Genomic DNA, 21,261 nt, shown 5'->3' on the forward strand with positions numbered 1-21,261 from the left:
ACTTCAGCTGGTTGCTCTAATTAATAATTTATGCCCTCAAATTACTTTAACCAAATGTTTAATAAGTCGAGTCAAAGCGTTTAACTCTTACTGACATTCACAGCTTTTTCTTTCAGGTTGGACAACTGCATGAATCAAAACAAGGAACATGTTCAGAAATAAAATACGATATTAGGTGCATTTCCTCCACATGGCTTTAAAATCATCTCTTTTATTCATACAATGAGATTTTACTTCATTTTGAAGCTTGTGACCAGAATTACAGTCGGTTTTTGTGTTTTACTTCCTCAAAGAATGAAAATACAGTGAAAATACACATTTATAGTTGTACAAAACCTTAAGAGCTAAATTACATCTCAAAATACATTTTAAAAGAATTTTATTCACAGTGTTAGCAAAATTACATCAGAAGGATATAAAATGTTTATTTTGCAAGTATATTAGTCATTGAGTAAAGATTTGTTACAATACGTAGTTGAGTATCATGTTGGGCGTTTTACAGAGATTATGTTGTTTTTACTGGTCAACAACAGAAACAGGATTTTAACAGTTGTCACCATTCTTCTCGTACAAGTTTTTAACTTCTGAGACATGAAACTTTTCTCTGGAGACTCTTAAAAGTCAGAGTGACTGAGTGTGACTGTCGTGTATAAGAAACATGTGCAAACTGCATTTTCTTCCCTACAGTTACTCCTCGTTTCCCTTCATCCCTCCTTCCTTCAGTGTCTTTTTGTTCCCTTCCCTGATTTTTCTTGTCGTTTCCGAACTTTCCCTACATCCTATTTTGTCATTTCTTCTTCTTTAAATCTGATTTTATGTTAAACAGGAACCTTGTGTAGGACGTGAAATACGTTCGAAGGTGACCAACAATCCAACAGTGGCCAAAATCACAGAAACAACTTCAGTCTTATTTAAATTTCTCAAAACTTAAGCCGGTCCGTACCACAGGCTGCTTTTACGCCTCATTGTCAGAGGGAGGCAGTGTGCATGTCCTCCACACACACACACACACACACACACACACACACACACACACACACACACACACACACAACCACACACACACTTCTCTTTCTATTTTAAACCCAGAGCTGTCACTTCAGTTCGTTCTGGCTTTGTTACAAATAAAAGCAATTAATAAAATCACAAGTCAGCAATGAACATGTCTGTGCAAAGTGCACTGAACACACATACACACACACACACACATACACACCTATACAGGAGGCTTGTTACTGCACACATACTGTCCATGCAGTGATTATATTTGTTATCGTACAGAAGGCAAAGTCTGAGCACTGAGTTAAAAGTTAAACACTCCAATAAAAGAGTAATCAGATGTGCAGGCTGCCAACATGTAGATTCAATTTGTCTGCAGAACAAAAAAGCCAAAAGTCTTCAAGTCCCTTTTTTTGTCTCCTGGAAACTCTGGAAAAAAGAGAGAAAACATCTAATTACTTCCAGTACAAAAAGGTTTTGAAAAGAACAGATTAATGCTGCAGTATCGCACTATCGAAGAACACAACTAACATTGTTCCCAGTTTTTGTTAAGTCAGTTAAGTTGAACTGACTCTGACTTTCGGTCTGAGCAACATTTTAATGAGATTTGGGAAACACTGACTCCACTGAGAATAATGTAGTTTAGGTAAATATATCACACCCATGTTGACAAATACCAGACTTTCCCTGTGATTTGGTCCCACAAATGAGTAACTTATGTTGTTCTTATTAATGTTCTTATTTATTCTCTAAATGTTCGTGCAAACATTTGACCCAAAGATACTCTGCGCAACAATAAGTCAAAGCTTTTTAACCGTCTCTGACTTTCACTGGAATCTTAAATCTTGTTTCATTTTAGATAAACACTGTGACACAACAGTATTCACCAGAAAGCACTATGAGTAGTGCGGATGGAAGAAAATACCTTGTCATGCCGCGTTCAAGTCATATCTAAGCTATCGTAATTAAGAGTTTCAGACTTGTAATTACAACAGAAAAACTCACATTTTTCTATAATATCTTTTAATCCGCTCATGACTATTTTATAGTGTCATTTAGACATTAACTAGATGCAGCCTGTGGGAATGTTTAATAGAAACACCTGTGCTGTGGCCTCTCAGGTTGGCCCTTCCCTCAGGCCCTGGGAAGGAAGCGCAGGTTGATGGGCTTTGCAGGGATGAGCAGGGTTCTAGTTTTGGGCTCTACAGTCGGTGCACCGTCCTCCGGCTCGACCTCGTAGTGCTGCATCAGCTGCAAGACACACAAACTGATTGCTGTGCTGCTCAAACAGTAACACTTTCTAATTGTTAAAGACACTTAAATCTGTTGGATATTTGACACTGACTTTAGTCTTTTCTTCCAAATCTGTACCTCTGCCAAGAAGGTTATTGTTTATATGGATATATAATATCTCAAAAACTTGTTGACAGAATTCTGTGAAATTCAGTGGAACTAATTATTAGTTTTTGGTTTCTCAGCATTGCAACATATGGCATGAAAGTGACTCTTAATGGCTTCCTGGAAGGCTGGAAAACATCTAGTCGAATTTAAAAATTGTTGCCAGGATTCAAAAAGAACTTGAGCGAAAAGTAAACAAAGAGAAATGCTGACGTGTCTAGCTTTTCTCAGATGAAGTAACTCTCTCTCCACGCCTCTCACCCTGGACAGAGCAAAGTACATCTCCATCTCCGCCACCCTCTTCCCCACGCAGGCTCGCACTCCCACGCCGAAGGGGATGAAGCTGTACGGGTGGTGTTGGAAGGTGCCGGGTGCCGCCCTGCCGCAGCCGCCACCATCTCTACTGGATGTCTCAGCACGAAGCCAACGATCCGGGACAAAGACCTCCGCATCTGCAAACTCTGATTCATCATGACAGGCGGTGTAATGACACAGATGGAACTGAGTCTGAAAAGAAAGAATAATTATTTAAATAGCACATATAAAGGAGCATAACTGCATCAGGTCCTGTATGTTGCTCCCTTACCTTCTTTGGGAACCAGTAGTTGTCCACAACCACCTCATTGTCCGAGATAAAGCGTCCGTTTCCAGGAACGACAGGATACAGGCTGGTGGAGGATGCAAGAGGACAATTAGAACTGAACAAGACCTGGAGCATGTACTCTATGTTGCCTCTCTGGTAATCACGACTAGTGTTTCATGCTTTGATTCACATCAGTTGTACCAGATGGCAAAGATAAAAACTGAAGTCAACTTCAACCAAAAAACACCAAACAGATGTGTCACACTGCACACACACAGGGCAGGGCAGAGTACAGCTACATTTAAAAACACTCCATTACAAGTAAAAGTCCTATCAAACTGTCAAAGTTCAACTATCACATCATAGTCCATATACCTTTTGCCCTGTAGTGCACACAACTTATTAATAATAATGATACTGATTTATCAGTCTGGATATATCAGCTCTGCATGTACAAACTTCATTCATGCGAAAGATGAATCAAGACTTTGTTATCAGGACTCTAATAAAGTATCAGGTGCGAACGGATTCAATAACTGTGTCAATAGTAATATATACTCTTGCATCATACAGTACCATATTGTGAAAGCTTTGAGTTTGTTCCAGGGCCGACACCTCTTACTTCCTCACAAGTGAACACACCATGTGTCACGTTACCTGTGAATTGTGTATTCAAGGTGTATTATTGATCAAAATGAGTCAGTTAAAACGAACTGAGCAAACTGGAGAGGAAACTTTCCACTTCCTGCGCCTGTCCAACTGTCAAAAACAGAGATCAAGGATCTATTGAGTTTCCCTCCATGTCTGAGAAATACCACCAAGCTGTAAACTTAATGGCGCCTGGATTTCTGCTCAGATTTTTGTGACATCTTCCCGTGTCAGAGCCAGAAAAACATGCATAAAACATGGCCAGAAAAATGGTGAGAAGCTTGGATGAGACTGATGCGACTAGACAGGTTGTTTTAAATCAATTTACAGAAATTAACAACTCTCAAATCGACACGTTTCTTTGTAGTGACCGCTACAGCACCTTCTGTGTCAGCTGAAAATTACGTAGATGGGATGGATACATTTCTGTCTACAAACATAACCAACATTAACACGATGGTGGGCTGAACAACAAAGTTGGAGCAACTTTGGAGCAACTACAGTCTAAGTGGAACGATGTGGGCGACCTCTAAAATTCTTCTACGACAGTTAAGGATTTAAACAATGTCAGGAAAGAAAAACTCCTAGTGTAAGCAATGAATTTGAATCTGTATTAAGTCACTATTGTTTAGTGTCTAAAATAGTGTAAACTACCACAAGTTCGGACAATCTGACATCATGATTCAGTTGTTGCGACAGTGTTGCAATAATGACTGACACCACTATCAGGATCTTGAATGCAGGTTAAAAAGTGCCTCAGTGAAATGTGAATCCACACATGCGTACATGCAATCGTTGACATTCATGAGAAATGCGTTGCACAAAAAGGCACTCGAGCGTTTGCAAATAGTGCAAATAGCATCCGTAAAAGCAGGAAATGGACCAGAATGCAAAAAAGATGTAAGACATGTTTTCCTGCACTTGTTTTAACTGACTGTTGGCAAAATTTGAGCCATAATAAGCAAGAGAAAGGCAGCATTAATTTATGTCCTTTCGGGTGTATTAAAGGCAAAAATTAGGCAGATTTTTTGGCAATCTCCAACATTTTCCTCTAATGAGAGGCACAAGTGTGGCTGACACTACAGTAAAGCTGGAAATGTTATTCGTGGAGTGTATTGAAAACCCCTGGATACAATTTTAAACTGCATTAAATGGATTAACAAGAACATTTAACAAAAACATAAATTCTAGCTCACCTGGCTTCATGTGTAAATAGATTAAAAAAAAGGCAGTGAATTGGGTCTTTTTGTCCAATTTTTTAGCCATAATTAATGTCAGAGACAAGGGAAAGTAAAGCCACTGACAGTGTTAAATCTACTAGTTTATCTTATTTCACCTTTATTTAACAAAGAAACTTTAATTGAGATTTTAGAAAATCTCTTTTTCAACAGTATCCAGGCCACAATATGTCACAAGATCTTAATTATATTGAAAAATCTACATAAAATCTCAGATAATAATCATTTGAAAGATCACGTTCTAAAGACGACCTAAAAAACCAGCAGATTTAACTGATTAACACCAACAAATTTGTTTAATTTGCATTAGTAAGTCAGTCTGACCGCACCCGCATGTAAGATTGCTTCACTACAGACGTGTTTCCTGCACGTCTGACTGTTCCAGGCTTCCTCTGAGGAATTAACCACATATAGAGGAAAGGCAAAAGAAGAGAAAAACAACAAGGGGTCACTGAATGGTTTGGTGAGTATGACAATGATGTGAATCATATGCTATGGTCTTCACAGTCACCATTTCAACACAACTGAACAGCTATGGGAGACTGACGTGTTAGACAGTGCTCTCCACGCCTTGGCATTGATCCTACAAGTCTCTGAACTATACTGGAGGGATTAACACCATTTTTCCAAAAGATATTCCCTTATTTGGTAGTTTGATGATGATGGTGTAGTGACCCTTCCCTCTAAGGGGACAATTGGACCCAAACCATGCCAGCAAAATCCCCCCCCCCCCCCCCCCCCCCCCCCCCCCCCACAGCATAACAGAGCCATCAGATCCCCTTATTGTAGGGGTCAAGCATTCAGACCTGCACTGGTTTCTGCTTTAATTTGTCACCCGTCTGTATCAACCACAAATTACACATATTGCACATATTATGCAATGAGTGACAAGAACCAGCAACTTATTTCACAACCCCTCTCATCATACCATGAAGCTAATGTACAAACCTGGCAGCCTCAAGCAACATTATTTAAAATTTTAATTGAGGTACGAATGAGTTTTTAAAATGATTGAGTTTACATTGGGGTACTTTATATCAGCTCATACTCTGTGTGGAGAATATGATAAGGATCAGACTCTATGTGCTTGTCTGGGAACAGACTGCTTATGTATTGGCTGGAGGGACTGGTGTTCATTCCTTCCCATAGCCGTCATGGCAGTCTGTACCAGATGATCAAGCTCAGATTTTAATTGTACAGAGAGGTTGCCATACCATGCTGACATCCCATACCCGACTATGCTCTCTAATACAGCCTGATAGAATAAAAACATAATCCTCTGATCCACAAAAAGCACCCTGAGTCTGCGTAGAAAGTATAATCTCTGCTGTAAACGAGAACACAACCCTTCAACACGAGCCCTCCAGCTGAAGGTGTTGTCCAAGTGAACGCCAAGGTACTTGTAGGAGCAAACCCGATGGATTGGTTCATGTGAAAGGAACTTGTGAGCTGACACAACCCTGAGGGGCCCCTATGCTGATGCATCTGGGTTGACCCTAACATGCTGGATTCGATTTGGTAACACCACTTAATTGTAAAAGAATTCTCATCTGTAAAAGAAACTCATCTGTTTCAGATTTTGGATTAGAAGATGGGGCCCCGCCACTTCCTGCGAGCAAATTCGAATGGATCTAGTACAGAATTGGCCTCTGCTTTGAGTAGAGACACTATGTATTTTTCAAAGCATTTCATCATAATGGAAGTCAGAGCCACTGGTCAATAATTGTTGTAAAGTGTAAAGTGTTTATTTGGAACTGGAATAATGATGCATGTGTGTTAATCAGTCACAAACGGCTGGGAAAACAGGACATCATGCTGGGGTGAGTTTTGTTAACACTGCAGAATAATCATTAGCTGTGTTGACAGCAACAAAAAGGAATATGTCACAGTATTTGTGCATTTTAAATTTTTAGATGTCAGTGGACTTCTGTAGCCTAGATCCATATGGTACAGTATATCAAGTGTGAGGGAAATGATTGTATGAATATGTATAAATGCTTGTGTGAACTTCTGACAGGTTTAAAACAGTCATAGGAACCATGTTTGTGTGTTTGAACAGTATGTTTCTGTTTGAAAGATGAACAGACATCTTTCAAACAAACATCTGTTCATGCTGAAGCATGTACTGCCGTTTCTCTACAGGTGGAGATGGATGGAAAAGTCACAATGACTCCCTGAGGTTGGTGTGAAGGAGATTTAAGAGTATTCACCCCATTCTTCAGGGTTCACTCCTCTGCAGCAGCTTGTATATCTGTATTGAGTGTGAGTGAGTCATGCTCTGAGCATTAAAGAAAGACTGACAATACTGTGTTGAGAAATTGTTTCTCTCCTCATTGAAGTCAAGTTCAAGAGGTGAATTGCCACGACACAAGTATCGGTTACACAGATAATTCTTGTTAGTTGGATAGGGGGTCACAAGCCAGAAAGGTTAGCTTAACAACAGCTGTCAGCTCACCGTAACGTTTCCTTTATGACGGCCTTCAGGTAGGGCATCCTGCTCAGGTCGTCTGTGGTCGGCTCCTGTCTGTCTGGACACACAGAGTTCACCTCCTGGTACAGACGATCCTGAGCCCCGCGGTCCCTCGCTAAATGGTACAACGCCCATGACAAGGTGTTAGAAGTCTGAGGTCAGGTGGGAGAAGATGAGTAGGCGAGAGCGGGGAGAAAAGAGAAAAAAAAAAGTTACTGTCCATCACAAGGTAAATTTGTCTTTCATGTGGTTCACACAGCACATATAGAATAAAAAAATGAACATTTTAAGACCCATTTACACCTTGACTCATGTGAACTCAAACCACTCTCCCAATTCCATAATACATACTAATTCTATGCAGGTTTTGAGTTTGTTGTTTTGACTATAGGTCACAAAATAAAATAAAAACCCTTTGTCTTTGAGTGTGTTCTCTATTCTCCCACAAAGAAATCCACAAAGGAAAGAAAGAAGCTAATCACAGCTAGAAAAGATCTAAATTAATTGTGGACGGTGATGAAACAGCACCAGGAACACCACATTAATTGGTAGATTCGTACTAAAGTTGCAATTTGATTGACATCCACAGACGTAAGTGTTGTATTATTTCCTCTCAGTATAAAACGGTTAAGTATGTTAATACTTTAGAACAGTATACTATAAAGATAGAATATACTTTGTACAATGAATATGTATTGCTAAAGAGATGTAGTACTCTGAGAATGTTTTAATTTGTTTTTAATGCAGAGGTTTTGAACCTATGTGTTTCAAGCAATACTGTTGGATTTGGAAGCATTAACCACTGCGTGTTGTCGCCTATAGGAGAGGAGGAAGTGAAAAAAGGAGGGTAAATGAAGGAGAAGAAGGGACAGACATAATGAACAAACATATAAAACAACAATCACACCTATAGTCCACACTGCAGTTTATGTTTCTTTTGTCTTTTGTCTTCTTGGATTTATTTTTTCCATCCAGTAGCGCATGAATGCAACACCCTTGTAGCAGTAGATTCAGATGTACGTTGGATGTTGAAAGATTTTAGAATTTCCTACTCACCCATAAACGCAACACAAACTGATCCGTCCACCAAATTTCAGTCACATTTGTTTGAATTTGAGACACCTTGACAACAAACTGATGCTTTATTTAAAAAGTATTTCAGCAAACAAGGAGTTAAACTTCCTTTTGACCTTTAAAAGAACTTCGTTTTTTTTTGTTTTGGCTAAAATATCGTGGTTTATCATTTAATCATAGTATTTTGACTTCAGCCTCAGCTCACGCTACAACTGTGACAACAGATTTAACAAACCTGCAAGCCTCAACCTCACCTGGGAATGCAGCCAAACGAGCTCTACGACTGCTCGTACATGCAGCAACAGAAGCAAAATGTCTCCTCTGAATGCGCTAGCCACCTGCATCCACGCGTGTTATGTGCAGAATTGATTGTCTGTTTTTGTTTGGTGCAGGTTTTGATGCCCTCAGGGTTTAACTGACCTGAGTTTACCACGAGCTGCAGAGCGCTTAAGGGAGTTTTCTCCCACAACAAAGGAAAACTGTGTCCCCTGCTGATTCAAACACACAGACAGACGGAAAAGATTAGTGATGACTATTTTCTGGGCCGTTCTACCTGTCAACACCTGCTCTTGCACAACCGTCACAGGTGACAGATTCTGATGATCTACAGTGTTTGAGAGCTGCCTGAGCATGCACGCTGGTTTTCACTGACACGTGTTACATTTTAGAGTACAGCATGACAGTCTTCAATCATTTGCCAATGAAAATCTCCACAGGACTGGAAAGTTTTAAAAACAGTAACGTAATAAAATTTAATAACTTTTCCTTAAAGAAAAGCATTCATCAATGGCATTCTGTGTTTAAACAGGGTAAGAAGATCATTCCCTCCATAGCTTGATGATGAGTCTATGTAATACTTTTTCCCATGTTGTCAACATAGACGTTAGCTTGAACTCTTTCTTTTCGGTCTTTGCAGTTTAGAACTGGCCTATGCATGAGCCTGGCAGAGTTCTTCTAACGAGACGTTTTGTTACGTAAAGCTTTCAGCTTGGCTGAGGTTCAGGTTTGGTTATCTCTGAATGTGCCACTCATCTGCATCCATGCATGTTATGTGCTGCAAAGCATAGATACACAATGCCCAGTGGGAAGTGGGAAAGAGACAGATGGCTTGCAAACAAATTAATAAACCTGTAGATGAAGCTATGAGTTCAGTCAGGTTGGGTCTTAAAAGACATGGGTACGGACCAGGTTTGAGTCTCTGCATGCAGAACTCAAGCTGGAATCCAATACTTCACTCATCCTCTGTTTGGAATGTTACAAACACTTAAAAGATCATCATAAACAGATGAGAGAATTGCTTCTTCTTCAATCATTGTGTACAAACATGTGAAGCTTGTTAGGGGTTGTGTAAAAGACCCAGCTCCTGGCTCATCCAAGTGTTAAAAGAAGTGTATTTAGTCATTATTTTTTTACAAAAATATGACTGTCTGGAACATATAAATGGACAAGGAGAAGTGGATTATACTGCAAGTAAAAGATTTTGGGCTTAGTGGCCTCTTTTAACTGCTCTCTGGGGTACAAGGACAGCTCAAAATTAGAGTCATGAATGTGAAAACTGATGCACATGAAACATATAGGCTTGTTGTTTCCTGTGATGCCTTAGCGTGCTCTGTGTATGTTGTTGTTTCTATAGTACCAGCAGAAACAGCAGCAAACTACTTCTTCTGAAGTAGCCAGCCCTTATCTATGCAACTGTAGCCCCTTTTACACAGCCTCATCAGGGCAGGAATGCTGCAGGATTATTCTACCTCGCTGATACAGCCGACACGGCGGGACAGGGAGCAGACGCCTCTGAATCCGGAACGCCGGCATGCTATTTGAAAGCACACACAGGGGCGGCGTTATGCCGGCTTTGTTTGGTTCAGTGCAAAAAAGCGAAGGCGGCTTGATGACAGATCTTCTTTACAGCTATAATGCAGGATCTCTGTATAAAAGAGCCTGTGCTTCTCTTCCTCACCGTGTCGACTCCTCCCAGCAGCAGCTCGGTGATGCTAATGTAGACTTCTGCTCTGGTCAGCTTGTCAGAGGACAGCAGGTAGGTCAGGTACATGCCCTCTGCCGGCTCGCCGCTGTGCAGCTGGGCCTCGATTTCAGCTATTCTCCTGTTGATGAGTTTCTGGGCTGCCATAAAAACACACACAAAACAAACAATTTACAAAATTAAGTGAATCCAAAACTGGAACCCCACAAATTTTCCCTTTTGTTGTTTCTGTTACTGCCTACCTACGTCAGACAGCTCGTCCCAGGCCTGAACAAAGCGTTTCCAGAAGGGGAGGATGCCACGGCTCCAGCGTGGGAAAAGGACCACCGTCTCAGACAGCGTCAGCATGCTGTTGACTGCGTTTATGAAGCGCAGCGTGTCTTGAGGAATTTCCTCCTGCAGGCAGCCCAGCCTGGTCTCAAACAAGATGGAGGAGATACCTGCAGGGAGTAAAAACAATTAAAAACTGCCCCCCAACCCTTCACCTCTGGTATCACTGTAGCAACTCCCACCTTCAAAGCCGAACTTGTAGAGCTCAGCAACCAGATCTGAAACAGTTGCCTGGTCCTCACTGCGAGTTCGGAGGAGCTCTATGCGATGCAGCAGATCTCGAACCACCTGGTGGATGATGGGGGCGTAGGCTGACACTTCCCGCAGCTTCAGCATCTTGGGGTTCAAGGCGCTGCGAATTCGGTACCACTCCGGTCCTGTGCTAGAAAGTAAAAGAGTTTTGGTGGTTCTTCAGATTACAAACTCAAAGAGGACCCGTGAAGGAGCCCGAAGGAACTCCTTCAACAGGTTCATGAAATCAGACTTCAAACACATGACTTTTTTATTCTAAGCAGATTCTTTAAGGGATCTTTGAAGGGAACTTTATCCACCAATTTGCTCACAGACCCTTGCAAAAGCTTTTCCATTTAAAATCTCAAAAACTGTTGTTAACCAAAGACAGAGAGGAGATCCTTGTCAGATCTAAACTTTGTCAGTTAATAAAATAGTTTAATAAAAATAAAGGTTTTTTGGTGATATCACTATAACGTCTCTCCACTCACTCCACGTGCAGACCGTAGGCTTGTCCCCTCAGGTCTCTGTACTCCTTCCAGTGCGGCAGCACGGCTCGGACCGGGTAGCGACCCTCCTGCCGGATCACCTGAGCAATGAGCTCTGGGCTCGCCACATTGACGATGTCGAATGGGCCGAATCTGGAGCGCCAGATGGGTCCATACAGACTCTTCTGTAGACCCTAGAAAATAATGTCAATGTTTAAAATTAAAAGTGTGAGCAGTTGTAGCTAACGTAGCTAAACATGCATTGTTGAAGATTAAACCACCCAACAGTATGTTAGGTATTTAAATTACATGTACCAGGTAAAGGTATATAATTAAAATTCTGCTTACATGTTAATGCATTAGTAAGAAGAACACAAGAATAAAATTTACGTAACAATACAACACTCTTAAAGGGGCACAATATACTGTGGTGGAAATCTGAAAATAAAAAGCCGAAAAAGACCAAGTTGTCTTTCTGTCTTTAATGAGAAACCTTGCAAGGGATCAGCATACAGTCACAACAGAGTGTAATTGCAGTCTGATGTCAGTTACAAAGTGTACATACTTTTTATAGACAAGGAGTGGGAAACAGTATCAGGATGTGTTTGTGTGGGGTCCAGTGATCTCATCAAAACTGTCAAACACTCAGGAAAATAACAGACGAAACTACTCCCTATTTGGATCCAGACCGTGAACAAAAACAAAGGTGAGCATAAACTAAATGATTACATGTTGAAGGATATACAATATGAGTTTTTCCAAAGTGCAAAGTTTAAAATGGTGTAGAGAACACAAAGTGGTTTTTTTCATTATAATACCGTATCTACCTGGATTCTTGCAAATATTTTCAAAATAAAGTTACTGACCAGTCTGCACAATTACAAATTAATTCATTACCATGCCATAAGTTTTATCAAGTACACGTTTTTCTTTCTTTTTCAGTCTTCCTTTGGTTAATACTGTTTCCCCCTTATGCTCTCTTTCCCCCCTGTATCTATCACACAGAAAACCCACACACACACCGATACACACACCTCCCTAAACACATGCGTGCTTTAATAAGAAAAAAAAATTATGTTTCGTTTTGTTTGAGTCTAGTTTTCCCTCTTGTCTTGTGCTCTGTCATATGTTGTTTGTTTTCATATCGGTCACTTGCACTATAAACAAACAAACAAACAAAAGAAATACAAGTTTTTCAGATTAATGATCTTGCCCTTTTAAACAGGTCTTTACACATTTTGTTAACTCAAATTGTTGTCAATAGTTAAAATACCTGCAAGGTTATTCTGACCTGAAGTTCATTTTAGAAAATATCTTATTTAATAAATAAATGGAGTCAATACGGCACAAACACTATTACCTATTGGGCTGCTGATACTATTACTTCTACTAGTACTACTACTAATAATAATAATACCACTAATTATCAGGGCCGTGCAGGGACCTTTAGAGGCGCAGAGGCCAAAGACAACATTCTCTGCAGGCTGGACGAGGTAAACTGAGATCTGACAAGCATAATGGCCACATCATAAACTGTGAGGACACTGTGAGGTTTTGTTATTGTAAAGGTAAAAGAAAGGCAGGTCAGGTGATGGTGACATGGACAAATTCAAAGCAGAAAAACTGGTAAGGAACTTGTAACTGTTTCTAGATGAATTACTGTTCAGATAAATATTTAAAGGCACCAAATTCAATTCAATTAATTCAATTTTTATTTATATAGCGCCATATCACAACAGAAGTCATCTCAAGGCACTTTTCACATAGAGCAGGTAAAGACCGTACTCTTTAATTTACAGAGACCCAACAATTCCACCATGAGCAAGCACTTGGCGACAGCGGTAAGGAAAAACTCCCCTTAAATGGGTTGAAACCTCAAGCAGACCACGGCTCTTGGTGGGTGGCCATCTGCTTTGACCGGTTGGGTTGAGAAAGAGAAAGAGAGAGGGAAAGGGGAAATGTAAACTAAAGGGCTCAGCCACTAACAAAAGTCAAAGCACAATATTGAAACTTGCGATAAAAGGATTTTTAAGGTTGTTGACCTCAGTAACTGTATAAACAAAATAGGTGACACGCAAGCCGAAATTTTTTTTTTAAAAATCTCTGTGTAAATATTTTAATACTTTGGAGATTATTCTGCCATACTTAGCAAACATTGTCTGGATGTTTCTGTTTGTTTAAAACAGTTTGTTAAACAGTTTGTTAAAAATGTGCCAATTAGAGGTAGAGATAGCAGAAAAGTGCCTTATAAATCAGAAGAAAGAAGTGGGAAATAATCACAATTCCTTTTGTTCTCATCTTGGTTGGGAAAAATGTGTATTAAAGTTTCCCACAAAGCTGAGTCTTTATTCAGTGACATCGAACATTTTAAAACAACATCCAGTAAGGTATTTCAGCCAAAACACAATGAAAAACATTATTCCGTTGTGTTACTTGGAGCTGTTTTGGATCTCAGAATGTTGATGTAAATTGAGATATCTTATGAAATGGCAGCCATGTGCAGTTTCTTTTAATATAAGACTTTATCGCTGTGTGGTTTTGTCTGTCTCTTGAACTACTTTTGAACTATTTTTTATTTTATAGTCTTTAAAGATTCTTCCCTTTCCATCCCAGTTGTTGCATGCTTAGCAATTTTTAATTTTCTTTGTAATTATGGGATTTGAAGTTCTACATGTTGTGCTCTGGATCAGAGAGATTGTCACCATATCAACAGTTTATTCTTTCTTTAGAAACTGTCACAAAGTAGCAGGAGATGGAGCTAAACACGGGACGCAGGAGCAGCAGGAACCGAAGAATAATTCCTTATTAAGGACATACAGGCACAGAAAAACTGAACCAAACAAAACAAAACTGAACACAGAGCTGAACAGAACGAAACAAAGGATCCAACGAGACTGAATTGAAAACACAAGTAGACTCAAGACAATCCCAAATACCAGCATGTAAAATACTTACAGAAAACAGTCTGTGACACAGAGACAAGAGAACTGCAAGACAATCTGAGATATGCAAACTCTTAAAGTTCATTGATCTCTTCCGTTACCCAAAAACTGATACATCAACACTTAGAGTATGAATTGCATGACAACTATTAAACCTGAAAACATTCTCAGAACAATGCGGCCATAAAACAAACTCATTCTGAACCAGATGAAGGCAAAAATATTTCAGACTTGACTTCAGTTCTTCATGTACATGAACTAGGCAGTAAAATGTCTGGACAAAGGTTCAGTGCAATGAGCAACAGTATCTCAAGTGGTCCTTTAATATAATCTACAACATATCTTATCTAACAAACAGGGAGAAAGTCTGAGGGCGACTGGTGGACTGCTGGAGAGATATAGAGCCAGACTGGGACAGAACCATGACAGAAACAATATGTTTAAGCTAAATGTCTGTAATGGAGCAGCCTTTTCACCACTCAGGGGGGGTTTTGTTATTGAAAGAGACTGAGACAAAAATATTTGAAGCCTAGAGCCAATTCTGCCTATAATAAATTTATCCTTAAAATGACAAAACCTCTGTCTTCTTTCACAATTTATGATGGGGATGTGCAAGCTAGCAGGGAATGTTGCCTTTGGCTGTGTGATGTTTAATGGGCGCCAACAGGCAACAAACACACACAATAGAGACATTGATATAGCATTTGGTTTTTACGGGTGAAGAAATGTGAATGCCTCTTGTTGTTGATAACATAGGTGCCTGAGCAATGGAGCAAGAGGACAAACGCATCCCTGTTGTTCAATCAGGGGGAGCAAAGTTATGGTTTTGACAGACTTGAGACTTCTTCTGTTAGACTTCTGCAGACTACTCTGCTTTAGTTTCAGTTTTGTCAGACTTTGGATGGAATTATTTTTAAATATGATGATCCATATAACGAGCTCTTATTGGACTGCTCTGCCCGGTGCTTTCATTATGATGATTATTCTCTCATTGCCTCATGCAGGGTAAATGAGATCTGAATTGAACTGATTTGAGATAATGTAGGTTAAAACAATAAAGTTAGAATTATTCATTCCTGTATAACACTACAGCTACAATAGCTCCCACTAGAACCTGAGAGTGGGATTAGATAGTTGCTGTGAGGCCGTTTCATTCTTCCAAACTGTTTTTACTTTGTTGCAGTTGTTAGACTTTGAAGATGCATTGTGAGTATTGAGAATAGCAACCCTGAGGTTTAACATTTGTAATGGAAAAAAACACACTTTGTATCCTCTGAATCACACAAACAGTTATTGCATTTCTGGTATTTTTGGTATAAACTGTAACATGTAATCATCTGTGCTCCTCCACTCATACTCTGATATCACATTCCTCGTCTATGAAGAGTATGCATAGTTTGTAACTGACATCAGTCTGTTGTGACTGTATGCTGATCCCTTGCAAGGTTTTTCATTAAAAGACAACTTGGTCTTTGTCAGCTTTTTATTTTCAGATTTCCATCACACATCGTTTAACCAGCTTTAATTATACAAATAATATTGCCATGTTGTTGTAAGACTATTTCATTTATATAAATTGTTTGTCCTAGTTTAATCTTGACACTGGCTTAGTAGCCTGCGACCTACTGACATTTTAGGCTAAATAATGATTTTATAAATATAATTTCAAATATGAAACAGTCATTCTTCTGATAATCATTTCCTGTCCTGATCCACCCAATTATAAACTGTTCTTGATTTAATCCAAGAGGTTAGGTAGTGTAGAAACGCAGGAATTTTTTTTTTTAATTACAATTTTTTGCTCCCCCATTTTTAAACTTTACGAGGTGCCACCATTTCATTTACAGAATGTTATACAGAAAGAACCAGACGAATATAAACTGGGTTGAACATACGATGCATCAACAGATGCCGTCACCATGAAGACCACGACACATTCCCCTGAAAGTCACCAATTAACAGCTCACCGGTTAAACCGAAACACCGCCAGCATGCTAACCTAAGCTAGCCGCTTTAGCTTCCCGCTCCGGTGTCACACGCTGACAAAAAACTCTGAATAACAGTAACTGCAGCAAACTGAAGTTCAGAGAGTTAAACAAGCTTCTTAGAAACAGAAAGAGACGACAGAAAGATTAAAAAAGAGTGAAACTAAAAGTGTAAAGGCGACAACAAAACAAACCCCGCGCCTCTGGTTTCCACTTAGGAGCAGCAGAGATACTAAACACCAGGTGATGTTTCATTTCCTCTGAATCCAGACACCACAGATGGACAAAAAACATACAAATAAAGTAGGAGTTTTTTTTTTCCTCCCTGTGAATTTTAATTTTATTTTTTCCTGAGCCTCATGGGCCCTTCCATGTCGTTGGGCCCGGGCTTGAACCCTGGTAAGCCTCTGTATTAAAACAGCGTTGAATCAGTTGCACCTTCGTCCTACTTTCTCCTTGTTTTTCTTTCAACACCGTTACATCCTGTGATTCCTCCTCACTTCTGTCTCCTCTCTCCTGATTCCTTCACTCTATCTGGAAATGTAAAAGCTTTCCTTTTAAAAGTCTAACAGAGCATGAGGCAGAGCTCCAACTTATATGGTTTTAATTACTGTCGTTGTGGACACACAGTTGGAATACACTAGGGATGGGCAGAGAGCCCAGTATTTTTGTATTGCTCATGGAGGTTTTATATTTGTAAAAACTTTCCTCGAGCTGAAAAAAACATTTAAAACCACTGTGCAATCAACACTTTCTTCTTAATGATAAGTTAATGCAAAAAAAATGATCTATTTCCAGTTTAACATCATTGTCATGTAAAGCAACAGCAGATAAACTAGACCATTAAAACCAGACCAAAAAAAGTGAATTTTAATAACTTTAGCTCCACTGTAGGAGAAGTGAATATCATAGGCCTATATGATCCTGTGAACCTCCTTTTGTTTGTCCCATGAAAGCAGCTCCAGTCTGCCTGCTGGCTTCCGCACAGAGGGTTCGTTTGTTTCAAAAACCCGCAGGAGTGGGCGGTGGTCTGTTGGTGCCCCTTGTCAACAGTAACGGATGGTACAGATACAATGTCCACTGTGCCTAGTTTACATTATTATTTTTTAATTGACATCGTGGGTGTATGTGATGTGCTGTTGTGTGTAGCTTTGTATTTTGTATGGTGTGTTCTGTGTGTTTTGTTTGTTTTTTGCTTTGTACTGTTGTGCCGTTCTATGTTTTGATTGTTGGGGACTACGGATGCAAATTAGCTTCAAGTTAACTCCGGTGCAGTGCTTCATTTATGCTTAAAACTGCACACTGTCCCAATCAATAAATCAAATCAAATCCAAAACGGAAAACAAAACGAGCGCTCCTTGAAGCCGCAATGTAAAGAAGCGGCGTAAAATGAACATAAAACAAGCTTTGACAAAAGGACATTTTAGACATCTAGGGACAATTATTATTATTGTTATTGCCTAATAATACAAACAAATAAACCTACAAAAATGATTTAATTGAAACGTGCTTAACACAACATAATTGTGCAGTTTAATATAAACCCAAATCCTTCCATCTAATCTTTATAATAAAAACTGAAACTTTGTCTGAAATATAAATATGGCTCTGTACCTGCAGTAAGTGGCTCTTGTCTGCGTATCCTTTGAAAAATAACCAGTACAGAGTGGTGGACAAACTGGGTCCCGGTAGGTCATCGATGCTCTTCAGTTTGCCTTCCTCAGCTGTCGTCTGGACGTTCAGGTGTCTTCTGGCCGAGACGGCAGCGGAGGCTCCGGGTCGGAGCTCCGGACCGGGTCGGGCCGCCGGTAGTATCCGAGCGCAGAGCGCATGGAGCCGGTGAGGTCTGGCTGCAAACGCCGGGGAGCCCATGATGGGAGCTGAATGTCAAGACTCGAATGTTCTCCTGTGCGTTTCCAACATAGACTGTATATAAAGATAAACGACGCGCCTCCACCTCCTCCCACTCTACTGAAGTTTTTTTATAAGGCAGACAAGTTCCCAAAACTAAAGGAGCATTACAAGTTAAAAAGCACCTTCAACTCTCTACGCAGACAGATGAGGTTCAAAGTGTGATGCACGTTTGAACTCGAAATGAGGCGTCAATAAACGCATCTGTGTAGTTATGATATCACCCTCTGCTGCTGTTTTTTTTTCATTGAAAACACCTCTTAACGTACAAGACACATTAGATGACAAAAAATAATTAAAAACGTAAAAAAGTGCACTCTAGATGTCAACATATATTTTAAGTTCTTCATAAGCTCTGAGAGACTTTACCTCCATCTGGATTAAACATTTCACCAGAAATATTAAGTTACTCTGAATTCCTTCCACGTTAACACCAAACAAAATGTTTCCTATTGGCAGAGCGGCAACCAGTTGGGTTTTCGTTGGCAGACAGGCCTGTAAATCCTCCCAGACTGACACAGAGTGAAATGAAAGCAGCAGTGATTGTTCTCAACATTAAAGTTCAATGGTTGGATAAATATTATTCAGAATTTACTTCTTTTATCTAAGGGTTTACAGGTGATTCTGTAGAATTTCTCTCAGCTATAAAGTCTTGAACATTAAATTGAAGCAAAGTTAAATCAAACAAGACTGTTTATGTTTTGTACAAATAGTTTTTATAAGACAGATAGTATCCCTGATTTAACTAGACGGGTTATTGACCAGATATTCGTTCCATCCGATGCTGTAACACATAATCTGTTGTTCAATTGGCAAATTTTATGAACTAAACCCCCTGCAGATGCCTTTCTAAACTGCAGGAAATGTTTACTTCAGTCAATTCATTTCAGCTGTTAATCATTACTTTAGTATCCTTGAATGGTGATAAAGACATAACAGCATATAAACACAATTTGTGCACAACAGGAGCCTAATAAAGCAATCAAATGTGCACTTATATCATAGTTAATTCAATCTTGTTTTAACGAGACCACAATCTCTTGTAATCCTGCCATCTAGTGGTCAGTTAGTGAAGGGATCTTAATAAAGTCCTGATTAGAAGAGAAGGTGCAGCAGTGTTTTATCACATCTCTGAAGAAAATGTTCTGAAACTAAAAAGTTCCATTTTTTTTTCTGACTAAAAGCATCTTGTGATCTGTCAGCAAGAGATTAACACACCTTTACTTCCTGCTTATGGATTAATCAATATGTACACGTGTTGTCTGGCATGGAGAGAGATTTTATGACTCATTTTTATATCTTTGGGTGTGAAGCGGTTACTCCAGGTTACGAGGGCAAAAGTCCAAATGAAGCTACAAGTCAAGTTCAAAGTCTAAAAAGTCACCAGATTCATGTCTCTAGTCTGACTCCAGTGAAAAACAATACACACAAACACACAGCAAAATAACCCAGCATGTGAAATAAATATCTTTTATTGTTTTCATCGTCATAATTGTCGTAATTATGAACACAAAGCTGTCGCAATACTCCAGAATTTTGCCAAAAAAACAGCAACTATTCAACGGCACCGCTGCGTCTCTCTGGACCCAACCATGCATAAAATCTCCCATTTAAAAAAAAGTAAAATAAAAAATATATATTAAAAAATTATGCGTACCACTGATATACAGATCTGATATAAACAGGCGTATTGGTCACAAACCAATTAGAATTATAAACATGGCTTCTTTTACAATACACAGAGACCAAACGTGGGATATAAGTGTACTTTTCTTTAAAAAAAGGGTACATTTTCACTTTATACATTTGTACATGATTTTTTTTTTTTTATTCATTTCATTTCTTTTTTTTTTTTTTTAATCATCATCATTATTTTACTGTTCTCACCCCTCCAGTCAGAATGCTCGAGGCATCTCGGGCGCAGTGTCAATTGAGCACAAATTGCAGTAAATGCACGTTTACAAACTCACACACACTCACACACACATACATACAAATACACACACACACACACACACACACCAGGAGTGGCAGCAGTGGCTTTAGACACTAAAAGAGAGAACTTACAGGTGTATCTTGGCGCTTGCAGGTGACAAATACTGGTACCGAAGAGTTAATCCACTGTGGTGAACGAGGCCATTTGAAGGTTAAAATGAGACTTTACATTCATGTACGAGTCATTGCTCACACACACACACACACACACACACACACGCGCGCGCACGCTCACACACACACTCATCTGCTCGCACTCACACTTTGTGTAAAAATAAAAAAATAGTATTTAAAAATGTGCAAAGAAAAGGTCGCTGAACTGAGCTGCACGAGCGACAGCTGACGAGTCGTGAAAAAGCATCAGTGAATTATCGATAGTGCATAATGGTAGTGCGTATCAAGGTTTAACCAGTGCTGGCGGCGTTTACAACTGAATCTCCATCTGTACCGGACAGTTACTGTCAGCCGCCTCCAACTCAATACAACCGCTAATGTTTTCATGACGGGATTTGCAGATTTTATGTGGTTTTTTTTTGTTTGTTTTTTTGTTTTCCTGTAGCTTCGTTCAGACGTGTTGAGAGTGCATAAACACGAGCGAGGGAGGAGGAGTTTGTTTTTCCCGGACAGAGGTTAAAAAGCTTCCACGGTCTGTGTGTGTGTGGATCCACCGGCTGATCTGCAGCGGAGGAGCGAGGATGGGTTTTTGTTGTTTTTTTTTTTTTTTAGACGAGCTTCACAAGTGCCTTCAGAGAAAATCAAGAGCTGTGATGAATGTTCAGCGACTGTAACTCTGAATCATTCAAGAATTGATAAGCAGAGGAAGAGAAATCAGTTTCTTTCTGCTTTCAAAAGGTGCTTTCAGTAAAAATGTGGCTCTCTAGTACCATCTAGTGGCAGCTGGAGGAAACTACAACATCTGCAAACATGATTCTTCTTCTCTATTCTTGTCTATTTACTGCTGATCATTGCAGGCAACCAAATATAGTAG

At 39.6% G+C, this 21,261-nt stretch overlaps 1 protein-coding gene across 1 annotated transcript; it reads right to left on the reverse strand.

Moving 5' to 3' along the window:
• Positions 1 to 252: 252 nt before the first annotated feature.
• On the reverse strand, positions 253 to 18,614 carry si:ch211-113j14.1 (sterol 26-hydroxylase, mitochondrial). The gene is made up of 10 exons (XM_042404476.1): positions 17,982 to 18,614; positions 11,444 to 11,634; positions 10,904 to 11,103; positions 10,634 to 10,831; positions 10,368 to 10,531; positions 7,322 to 7,488; positions 2,984 to 3,065; positions 2,659 to 2,904; positions 2,102 to 2,250; positions 253 to 1,428 (listed from the first exon to the last, which is right to left on the reverse strand). The coding sequence occupies exons 1-9, from the start codon at positions 18,237 to 18,239 to the stop codon at positions 2,134 to 2,136; spliced, it is 1,623 nt and encodes a 540-aa protein (XP_042260410.1). The 5' UTR covers positions 18,240 to 18,614; the 3' UTR covers positions 253 to 1,428; positions 2,102 to 2,133.
• Between the last annotated feature and the right edge of the window lie 2,647 nt (positions 18,615 to 21,261).

This window comes from Thunnus maccoyii, chromosome 24 (genome assembly GCF_910596095.1).
Source record: "Thunnus maccoyii chromosome 24, fThuMac1.1, whole genome shotgun sequence".
Taxonomy (NCBI): domain Eukaryota; kingdom Metazoa; phylum Chordata; class Actinopteri; order Scombriformes; family Scombridae; genus Thunnus; species Thunnus maccoyii.